General features: G+C 35.2%; 1 protein-coding gene across 2 annotated transcripts in view; it reads left to right on the forward strand.

Moving 5' to 3' along the window:
• Positions 1 to 288: 288 nt before the first annotated feature.
• Positions 289 to 12,058, forward strand: part of LOC134539401 (U2 snRNP-associated SURP motif-containing protein) — an 80,987-nt gene continuing 69,217 nt past the window's right edge. Inside the window, exons 1-5 of one of the 2 annotated variants that reach the window (XM_063381402.1) lie at positions 289 to 368; positions 1,335 to 1,433; positions 6,056 to 6,172; positions 6,907 to 7,000; positions 8,392 to 8,584. In XM_063381402.1, the coding sequence (XP_063237472.1) occupies positions 1,371 to 1,433; positions 6,056 to 6,172; positions 6,907 to 7,000; positions 8,392 to 8,584 (467 nt within the window). In that variant the 5' untranslated portion in view covers positions 289 to 368; positions 1,335 to 1,370. Of the gene's footprint in view, positions 617 to 1,334; positions 1,434 to 6,055; positions 6,173 to 6,906; positions 7,001 to 8,391; positions 8,585 to 12,058 lie in introns of both variants that reach the window. The other variant, XM_063381405.1, reaches the window with a different exon arrangement.

Raw genomic sequence — 12,058 nt, forward strand, 5'->3', positions numbered from 1 at the left:
ATAGTTTCTACTGTGCGCCTGTCCTCGCTTTGATTTTATGTGGGTGTTTTCCATTCATTAAGTCTCTTACGTCTTACGGTTTTGTGGAGAATTTATTTGTTAAATAGAGTTAATTGTGGCCTGTATTCGGCTGATGAGAGGTTTTAATGCTTAAACAACACGGTATCTCATTGGGTTGTATTTATTTTTTCTTACCAGGTAGCGTATCACCCCTACATTTCAGCCATAAAAGGCACGTTGCAAAACTGTTCTCGGTATATCGAACGAAAAGATTGTATAAAATGTCATACAGAGATTAGTTACCGAACAAATCTTTGTTTACTTTTGATATGCCGTAATATAATGCGCGGACGTTTGAGGGAAGAAATGTAATGTATTTTTGTTTAATTGATTGCACGTTGAAAGTGTTAACTAGTGGTTAAAATGTGTCTGATTTATAATGATTTTAATATTTTTGGGCTTGATTCTTTAAAATAGTTATTGCAAAACTCTTACTAATGTGGAAACACTTGAAACGCTTTAGTATTTTGTGTATTTCAATTTTCTTGGCTGCCCATATTTTAGAACATAACTAGAAAACTTGAAACTTTCAATCTTTTGCCAGTTGGAAAATCTGGTCAGTAAGGTTTTGTGACTTTGATTTTTGAATCACTTTTTTTTGTTCAATTGATTTTTAAGTTGTGTTTGTTTTTTGAGAACATACAATACCTAGCCTCTTGCAACAAATGTCTGTACATTTCAAAATTGATGTGTTTATGCCCCAGTACAATTCTAGGCACCAACCCTGATTCTTGAGCACGAAAGTGAACATTAGTACCTACCTACCTACCTCTTCTAGGTATTGTACACAAATTTCAATAAAATTCAAAAAATGTGGTTTTCGATGTATTAATGTACCTTAATCATGTTGCAAAAGTTTTGTTGTTCAATTCTATCTTTTTCTTATGTTGTAGTCATAAATCTGTGCCATTTTGCTTGCTGAGGTGCAAGTAAAGTGAACAAATGCATCAGCATTATATCCGATAGTGTTGACAATAAACTAATCGGGGATAAAGAAGTGATTCAATGTACCAAGTAGATGGGTGTGCCCTCGATTTTAATGGAAGGATAGTAGTAGAGTTTATGTAACAAAAGTGAAAAAGATTTTGTTTAAAAAAAAATTTATTTGTCGGATAATTAAGTTTTATAAGTGAATCATGAGGCTTGCAGTGAGTGTTGGGTTCAGGTGGGACCGGCCTTATTCCACCAAAGAACTCTAATTTGTGAAATTCATTTTTCGTTATTTTTTGTAATTGTTTTAAAATGTATTTTTAATAAAATTTACATTGTTTTAGAAATTTGTGACAAGACACGCATACATTTACTTTATAATGGGGAAGAATTCCAGCTCCAAGAAAGATCGGAAGAAAGAGCAAGAGGATGAAGTTGTTAAGGTACGTAATTTTCTGTTTGTAACTAGTGTTCATGTTTTTTTTTTGCAAGAAAATGTCTGAAAATGCATTTTTTTATTTGCTGGCATTTTTTCTAATCATTCTGTAAAATGCTAAAGTTATAATTGTATTATTTCATTAGGCCTACCTAAGACATGATTGTTTTCCAGTAGTATGTTCGGTAAAAGTTCCATTTCACGTATCCAAGTTTATCCACATATCCTGATGGGTAAATATGTAGTTGAGCGGTATTTGCGGGAAAAAAATGTTAAAAATATGAAAATACTTTTATTGTATGCTCTTCAACTTCCTCTTTTCATTGAAAGCGTCGGAAGTAAAAAATTCCAAATACTTTAGGAGATTTCGAATTTTTAAATTTCGTCATATGTAGTTCAGCGGTATTTGCGAAAAAAAATGTTAAAAATCCGAAAATACATTTATTATATGATCTTCAACTTCCGCTTTTCATTAAAAGCGGCGGAGATAAGAAATTCCAAATACTTTAGAAGATATCAAATTTTTAAATTTCATCACAATACCAGTGCAGTGATGTGGCTTTACAATTGTTTCTTGTTTACGAGTATCTATTTTTTTTATTGGATAATGATGTCACGTGATTGTTCGTGATAGGCCAGAATTCAAATGAACCAATACGTGATTATTTAGTTCATTTATTGTTTAAAACGGTGTTTAATTACCGCCTCCAACTTAGGTGAGTTTTTAACGTTTCTAATTTTAAAGTCTTATTTGTTATTTGGATATTGTTGCGCAAGTAATAAGTAACAAAAAAAATTTTGCGTCAGTTGTTACTGTTCATCCTTTGTTACGGGTTTGTTAGGTAAGGTCAGTTACATTATAAATACTTTAAAACTAAAAGAACCATTGAAATTAATTCATATTATTTTTAATGTACGCTTTGTTTCAAAGTATTTATAATGTAACTGACCTGACCTAATCGACCATTTTCATTAATTAGGCATTCACAAACACATGACAATAAAAAAAATGTTGGCGGTCGAATTATTACACAGGTCTTGTATAGCAAAATAAGAACGGCGATATCTCCTAAAGTATTTGGAATTTCTTATCTCCGCCGCTTTTAATGAAAAGAGGAAGTTGAAGAGCATACAATAAAGGTATTTTCGGATTTTTAACATTTTTTTTCGCAAATACCGCCCAACTACATATTTACCGTTCTCATGTCGTGTGGACAACATGAGCAGTTGTAATTTGGTTCATATTTTTATTGATGATAATTGTTGGTTTTATTTATATTTATGTTAGAAGTTAGATATTAGCACATAATAAAACTTTTTTCATACATAATTAAATGTATTTGACTTCATTTAATCAACAACCTCACATGGTACTACAGGGTCATTCCATATGAAATCAACCAGAGGCCTTAACCTCTACACCTTAGATTTTCATATTTTTTTGTATATTGGTAATATCAACTAAATACATTATAAATCTATTTTTTCTTAATTTTTTTTCGAGTAGTTTTTTTTGTATAAATTTTTTAAAATTGCAAAAATAGCCAATTTTATCAATGTTTTGGATCACTCAAATACTTGTAGGTTTCCAACTAATGGTGCTAGAAGGCTGTCTGACAGCTCTTTTTAAAGGTCATTGAATGGGCTTCAATTTGATATGTAACATGACCAACTTCGGAAAAGAAAATAATTTTTATTTGTTTTCAAAATTTTTAATATTGAATTTCTTAAAAACATCATTTACAATTTTTTTTAAAAAACAGTATGTCATTCCTACATATATTGGTTAGATTTGTGCCAAATTTCAAGGTGGGGAATCAATGGGATCATGAGTAAATAAAAATGAGAAGTTTAGTAGATGCTTAAGGGGGGCATGGTAGATAAATAAATGCTTTAAGCGTCAGTTGGACGTTATGGGTTTTTGGAAGACAACATTGAAAAACTGCAAAACAACAATCCTACATAATGTTATTTGCCAACTTTATTACCAGACGTCCTAAAAAGACAATTCTCGAGCGTTGTTTCTTCCGCAGCAATTAAATGTTCGAAATTACCAAGGCAGAAGTTTTGGCTTCAAGTAATCTTCAGTTTTTAATTAATGCATTTAGCTCTGGTTTAGATACCATGCCGCCTTAAGAAATAGTTGCAGCAAGGAAGAGTAGCATAATTTTACATCAAATTTTTACTTAGTAAAGTATTCAAATTTTATTGTTATAGACTAAAAATTTTTTACAAATTATAAAACACGGATAACAAATCTTACCTTACATTCATCCAGTGTTCTTTGATTAAACATTTGTTCAATTTGATAATACAAAGCACGTGATCTTGCTGAAAGGATGTAGCTTAAGTTATAACTGACAAAACATGTTACTGTGAAATACGATAACTTTTGGTGGCTTGCATGTATATTGGCAAAAAATAATGATAATAATGAAGTTAAAGTCAGTTTTTTTACATCCCAAAGGACCTGCTGCTTCCTTTTTTTATCCAACACCAAGAACCGATATACTAGACATTAGAACTGAAGATCTTCTTAAAAAGGTTGAACCTTGTACAGCAACTGGGAGAACTTTTACACTCACTAAAGAAGAGATTGTAGAGACATCACACCTGCTTGAACGAAGTATGCCACAACCTAAGTGAAAACTGTAAATAATTAAATATATACTATACAGATTTTTTTCATGAGCAATTATATGTTTTGTCAGTTATCCTACAAGTATTTGAGTGATCCAAAACATTGATAAAATTGGCTATTTTTGCAATTTTCAAAAATTTATACAAAAAAAACTACTCGAAAAAAAATTAAGAAAAAAATAGATTTATAATGTATTTAGTTGATATTACCAATATACAAAAAATCATATAAATCTGAAACATGAAGTTTCTAAATTAATTTTTCATTGGTTGATTTGATATGGAATGACTCTACAGTATTTTAAAGGTAGCCAACCAACTAGCCTTAACCATTCATTGAAATAATTATCTACTTGAAAAATTGCAATGTTGTTTTACAGAATAATCATAAAAACTGTCAGTTAACAAATATGCATTTACTTAAGGATTTTTATTTTCATTAATTTGCATTTTAGGTAATTCCAAATTTTTGTGTCCTGAGTTTTCCAAGTACATAGATGGAAATGCAGTCGTAAGATGTCTCCTCAACTGATGCAGCCTTAGCCAAAGAATTCTTTCATGTGAAGGGTACATTCAGGGAGTATTAGCAGTGTAAGGATGTTATGTTCCTTGTTCTAACCCAAACAGGTGTTTCATCCATTTCATTTTTTTTTTTGTAGTAACAGATTCTACAAAGTCTGTAATAAGACAATTTCATATTTTATATACACTAGAATGATTTATGCAAACTTTGCTTATACAACATCTTGTATTAGCCAATGTCCCAGAAAAACAGATTTCACAGGACAGATCTTTTTAAACTACAGTTGAACTTGAGACAATTTTATAACTGTTCATTTTTCATTTAATTTTTTTCTGTGGTTGTACATGATTATTAGGTTTTTTTTTATGTGTAAAAGTTTCACATAGTTTGATGTTTAACATGCTTTTTTTTTTAACACTTCTCTATCACTTGACATTTTTGCATCTCTAACTTTCGGCTGGACCAATTTCGCTGGGTAAATTTACTTTAATAAATAACCAGGGGGGGAAATTGTTTGACAGCATTCTTAGGGTTAAACAACCAACTGTCCTATTTAATATGACAGGAAGTACAAATTTTGTATACGTGCATACAAAGCCCTTGAAAGCTATGAAAGGGTGTAATGGTGATTCTGTAGGAAAACCTTGCAGCTATTCAGACTGTCAATAAAATTTAAGTAGCACTTTTCTAAGATATTTACAGCTAAAACATCCTTCATTGTTTAAACCACAAAGCCTTATTCACAATTCACAGTCTGCAGTCTGCAACATGCAAATAAATATGAATTCATCTGCTTTCATGTGCGTATCGTCAAAGCAGTTGTTTTGAATGTATCTCTTGCTGCTTGTATGCCGGTAAGATTTTGTCTCTGCCAATGAAATTCTTTACTTGACCGTATATTGAGCAAATTAAAACTTATTATTTCACTCCCGGCTTAAAGTGATTGCTTTTGTATATACTAACAACTGGAACATACTTAATGAAAATTTCATTTGTGTTCCGGAGATAATTCGGGACGTTATTGGCTTATCTCTAAGGATTGAACTAGCCAAGAAAATTATTAATAATGTTCTCAGGAGCTTTCACAGCCATTGTCTGAAGTAGCTTGGCTTCTAGGTTGTAGCCCGTGTCCTTGGCGAATAATACACCGACGTTTTGGTCGACATTGCAGTCCCATCATCAGGGAGCAGTTACCTACATCCTACCTAGGTTAACTGCTCCCTGATGATGGCGACTGCAATGTCGACCGAAACGTCAGTGAATTATTCGCCAAGGACACGGCTACGAACCAGAAGCCAAACCACTTCAAGAAAATTATTCTTTGTGCATTAACTATTTATTTAAGATAATTTTCTGGAGGTGTTTTGTTATATTACAGATAGTATTCTCTCTTGTGATAGCGGTGAAGGGGTTTGTAGTGTTTGTGTTGACGCGAGGGTGCGAGTGGAGGGACGTGCGTGTTACAGCAAATCAACGAGCAGAAGCTCAAGGCGTTCTCCATCGGCACCATGGGCAAGCGACATGTGTCCAAGAAGGAGCAGGAGGACCAGCGCAAGAAGGAGCAGGAGCAGGCCGCGGCACAGGTAGCTCGCCCCGCCAGTGAGGCCAACCGCAGGCCGCTGCGTACTCCCGGTCGACGCCAGATGGCGTTCTTGCAGTTGAGAAAGTTCAGATGAAACTGATCGCCGTGTTTGTGGTGAACAAACACATTTCTGGAGGCGGCTACACACCTTCGAAATAGTGCAAGACATGTGTCATGTATCTTTTTTTTCCTCGATATGCACGTAAAATAAAATTTCTGAATGTTCGTACAGGACCATCAAATTTCTGGAAAATATTTTAAACGCATAGAAATAACGAAAACATCTGTTCCTGTCATTTTCATTTCAATGCTATGTTAGTAAAAGTTATTCTTATGCATAATGTGTCTCCATTCAGAAAATTTCAATAGGTTTTCAAGGAAATATTTTTATTTAAAGCTCGAGTGTTGTAGTCCTTTGGAGGGGTTTTAATAATGCATTTTAAAGTCTACAAAATTTTGGGAGCTTTTTTGTGTTGTTTCCATCTATTGTGAATAAATGTGATTTAGCATGTATCCTTGGGAGAAATGTGATTATTTCATGGCGTGACTGCAGGTGATGTAAATTTTGCACTGCGTTACAAGTACTGAGCCATCAGATGTGATAATAAATTGGTTAGTGTTTCAAAAAACATTGGAGTAGCGTTGTTGGATTGTCATCTCACAAGTGTGGATACTGGTCATGGTAGTGCGTGTGTTGGAACGAGACGAGCGCGCGGGCATGCTGCTTGCTCGCAGGCGTTCGAGGAGTACGTGGCCACCTTCCAGGAGACGCCGTCCAAGGCCTCCAAGGTGTGGGTGAAGGCGGGCACCTACGACGCCGGCCGTGGCCGTGAGTACGCCTCCGGCTCGGAGCTGCCGGCGACCCCGAGTGTGACCGCGATGGTCGCGCAGTCGAGATAACTGACGAGTCAAACCTGAGTCTTTCGCACGTGGCAAATCAGCTGCTCCATCTCACACACTTCACTGTGACTTGACTTCAGTAACTAATTCATTCATTTCTTATTTCTGTTCAAACCTGTCGTTGTGCAATATGGTTGGTGATTCCAATTGCTCTATGTGTTCCACAATATTTTTTTAAAAAAAAATCTCTTTGCCACTTTTTTTTGGATTAAAACGAGGTAATTATCGCATAGGCACTGTTGAACCTGCGTAATAAGAATAAATGATATATATTAATTTTCATAGATACTATAAACAAGTACCTTAAAACATATTTTTTGTAAAAAAAACTTGCATTGAAAAGGCCATCAAATGTGTCAACTTCCATTACCGATTTGTGGGAAATTTTACAGACATTTTGTTTATCCTTATCAGTGTTCTGATAGTATTAGTCTGTTTGTAACAACGTGACTGATTTTATTCTTTTAGGGGATAATGCAACTGTTAGATTTGTCTCCAAACAACAGTGTTAAATCAGGCGCTTACTCTATTAATATTATTTAATTATGATGTGAAAAATGAAAAGTGAAAACCCTCAACATAAATAACCACAAATAGTTCAGACATTGTTTTATTTTACTGTCTGACCAACTCCTAATGAGAAAAACATAATCCCAAAAGTTTTCCTAATGTCAGAATCTCACACAGCCCCAGTTACTAGCAAGAATTTAAATTTCAATATTTCTTATATTGATAAATTTAATTTAACCATGTTAATATGTGTAGAAAAGCAGTTATTACTTTGTTGAATACAAATGTAATCTTTTAACAAGGCAATTCATACACACTATTTGTTCTCAAAGCCACTGGTATAAAACCCATGACAGCACTGCTCAGTGGGTAGCTGTTGCTGAAGCATAGTTCCCAGGTTTGGATACTCTAAGGTGATGTGATCTTACTAACTTCTCCTTACTGACTTTACTGGCCATTTTTAATAGTAAACATAGTGCACAATATTTCTAATTTTTACATGTATTCAATTATATTACAAGCAAAAATAAGAAATATAAAAATGAAATCTAAAATTTTGTACATTTAAAATTAATGCTTTTCTGCTATGGGGAAAATTTGTGTCTACAAAATTAATGTTGTTATTACTAAAATAAAATTAGGATAATTATCTTACCAGGAATGTTATAAAAAATGTATGTAAATATAAAAATTAGCGACTAAATTTAATATCAGTCCCTCATTGTTCATGAACATTTTCTCAAGAATCACTTTTGATTGGTGCGTTGGAAGGCTCGTTAACGAGGTTGGTGCGTGGGCTGTGTGTCGCAGAGGAGGACACCAGGGAGAAGGGGAAGCTGTACAAGCCACAGTCGCGCCTCTACGACTTTGCGGAGAAGTCGTCCGTGGAGAAGGCCCAGGAGTGCGCCCGCATTCTCAGCCAGAGCGACCGCAAGATCGACCGCAAGAAGGATATGGAGAAGAAGAAGAGCAACCTGGAGCTGTTTAAGGACGAACTGAAGCGGTGAGCGTCATGACCGGAGTCAGGGTACCAGTAGCGTCTGTGTGCGAGTTGGCTTCGGGTGATAAAACGTTTCTGGGCATGTACAGGCAAAATTATTAATATTTATACACACTAGAACCCTGATTTCACATATGATCACGGTTCCACGGATTTCATTCATAAAATCGCTACCTTTATAAAATTAGGTCCGGCCCATTTTAACCCCGTTGCCCTTTCCCTGTGGAAAAAATATTTTTTTTTTTTTACATTTTAAACCAAAAATTGTGGTATTATTTGTGTCTTAATAAATAAAATACTATTAATGAAACAAAAAATCACCTCCGGCCGCAGCGTGTGAACATGGAACGTGCGCTGGCCGTCCTCGCCCTCCCTCCCTCCCTCCCTCCCTCCCTCCCTCCCTCCCTCCCTCCTCTGCGCTGCGGCCAGTCTCGAATGCTTGCGTGTCTACCATAGCAAACATAAAAAGAATTATCTACTGTACGTTACAGCGTATCATGCTGTGTAATCATGCCCACCTTTCACACACACTGTTATTCCTACAATCACGTGAATAGTGACTTCTTCCAATTGTGAAAAGCATGTGAAACGTTAATACTAATAACTGCTTCTTTTTCTTTTTATAGGCCTATGCATTTTAGACATTTATCTCTTAAAATAAACTAGTGAACCACGTACAGAGGCACATATTATTCTGTCTTTTTTCCTTGCTTCTTATTTTGCCATCACTGATACTTTTCTGCTCTTCTGTTTGTTATCCGCCCAAAGACACGTCAGTATTTAATCTTTACAGGAGAGATAAGAGGGTTGAAAAGAACAACATAAGTGCTACTGACTATACAAGACTTGCTGGCTTCCCCTTATCAACTTTATAAGTTAAGATCAAAAACTCGCCGTTAAAGATGTTTATGAATGCACATTGATTACAAGAATCATGGGGAAGAAGCATACAGTTCAGTGAACGTCTATTCTATTTCTTAAAAGTGATCATAGACGTTTGTGGTTAAGATAAACACTGCACTGTTTTGACAAACACATTCATTAAAATATCCTGTACATTTTAGTGGCCGAAGCCTGTGAATTTTTGAAAGCCATCAAGAATTGTTAGTGTTTCTAGCAAGTTGAAAAGTACCGTATTTACCCATGTACCACCCGCCCCCATGTATGACCCGCACCCCAAATTTTCAACATACTCTCTGGAAAAAAAATTTTTTCACTGTAATGTCTATTTACATGTGCCTGCATAAATAGGGAAAAAGAGTCTGTCATTGTAACAACAAAGAAAACTCTTTATAACTGCAGCACAGAATTTTACTAACACAAATGCATGAAATATTAATAAAAAAAAACCAGTAATATTCATTGTCAAAATAGTAGATCAATTTTGCTAAACAACAGACGTAAATTTGGTGAAATAAATTTTAAAATATTTGTATGCAATAACCACAATCGTCAACTGTTCAGTCCGTTGCGACATCCTGCAAATAAAAATAAAGCTCGTAGTGCCAAATAATTAAAAATAATGAGTGATGCCATAAAACCATTTTATTCAACGTAAAAAAACCCGCAGCAAAAACGTGAGTTGTATTGATACGCATAAAATGGCGCGGGTTGCCAGTTATAGTTAACTCGGTTGTAAACAGAGCGCGCGCGTAGCAAGAAGTTTGCGAGCTATCGCTATCGATCTTCGACTACGTGCGCGCGCTCTATACCGAATGATGCCAACTGGCGCTGTTTACGTTTTATAGGTGGATTACAGCGACTCCCGACACATTACGGATAAAGTTTAATACTTTTAAAAACGTCTTGAAAACACATCAGAATACGTCGTATTACGATTATTTAAATTAGAAAGCGTTAATCTCAGAATAAACCGCGTAAATTGCGGGAAGCAGTTTATACGTGTGTTGTAAACAACGGCAATTTATTGCATTGCATCATATGAGGTTAAAACGGGACCAAAATAAAATGGTGAAAATATCGGGAAAAAGTAAATAACGGTAACGTAAATAAGGGGTTTCGTTGTATTTTCATTGTAATAAATGCGTCCAGCATTTGGTAATGTACTATAAATCCAATTTTTTCAGTCTTCATTGTTGTCAAAAACCTCAAATTTCGTGTATGACCCGCACCCCGACTTTTGAATGTTGTTTTTCAGAAAAAATGTGCGGGTGGTACATGGGTAAATACGGTACTTAGTTAAAAAAAACTGCTCGTCATGCCTACGAACTGTATCAATTTAAATTTTATTTTAATTTTAAGTGCTGTACACAGTTTAGTTAAAAAAAAATCACATTCCGTGCCTACAAACTGCGTCACTTTTAGCCATTTTTACGTGCTGTTTACTGGCGAACCTCCCCAGCAAATGTGAGGAATGTGACACTATGATAACTATGGGTTGCTGGCGATTAGACAAAGGGGGAGGGAGGAAGTGCTACTCAATTTCTTGTCTTTCTTCTCTCACGCTGCACACTGCTGCGGTTGCTACGAGTCACGTGCACTCACAGGTAGCGTGCGGAGTACTAATCAGGCTTACAAACACCTGATAACCAAACAGCTGCAGAATAAACCAAGTGACGAGCGGAAGCATCATCACAGTATAAGTACTGAGTTAAGTACATAAGAATTGTAACAGGCATATGTAAAGAAGAGCAACCTGCACTATGTTCTTATTGCTGGAGTTACTACACCTGTGATCATGACTCTGCCTTTAAAAGACACGAGAACTCAGGATGATATTGACGAGCTCGTCTTGTCAGTGTGTGTGTCAGTGATGTGGGATGTTGAGTGCTCTCACTGGTGCTTCTAGTGTGGTATCACTTCTAAGCGCAAGTCTCTGAACTGATTCTTAGTCTTCTCGTTGTGCATAGTGCAGCTAGACATTTGAGCAGTGTTTATAACATTTTACGGCAAAGAAATTAAGGTTAAGGTCTAATGCAAGTCCCTTGAGTGCTTTCAAGAATCTCTACTGAAAGTTTCATGCCTGAAAAATAACTTGACAAAAAAGGTTTTAACAATTTTCACTCTTCAAAAAAATACGTTTTTCGAACTAAATCTGGAAACAAAAGTACTTATCTTCACTTAGCATATATTTTAAATGCTTTTTGTAAACAGACACCATTTGGTTATGTTGAGTAGTTTTTAAATTGCGTTGTTTTATATCTGCACATGGTTTTGTGCTCGGGTAGGTGGACCCTTAAGGATCAGTAAATAAATGGAAGAACATCCTTAGGGAAAATTTATGATTCATTAAGTAGTGCTTTTTTTTTTTTTTTTTTTTTTTTTTTTTTTTCATTCTCTCAAGTATTTGTGATCCTGCCAACTTTATAGGTTCGGCTCAATTAGTGCTCGTTTGCAGAATGTGCCAAACCTTAGAATTCTGGATCAAATACCTTTCACTGTGCAAACAAAAAAAAAGTACAGTCAAGTCTTATTAATACGCACCCGTTTAATAAGAAGTTCCCGTTTATAGGAAGC

This window comes from Bacillus rossius, chromosome 15 (genome assembly GCF_032445375.1).
Source record: "Bacillus rossius redtenbacheri isolate Brsri chromosome 15, Brsri_v3, whole genome shotgun sequence".
Lineage (NCBI taxonomy): Eukaryota > Metazoa > Arthropoda > Insecta > Phasmatodea > Bacillidae > Bacillus > Bacillus rossius.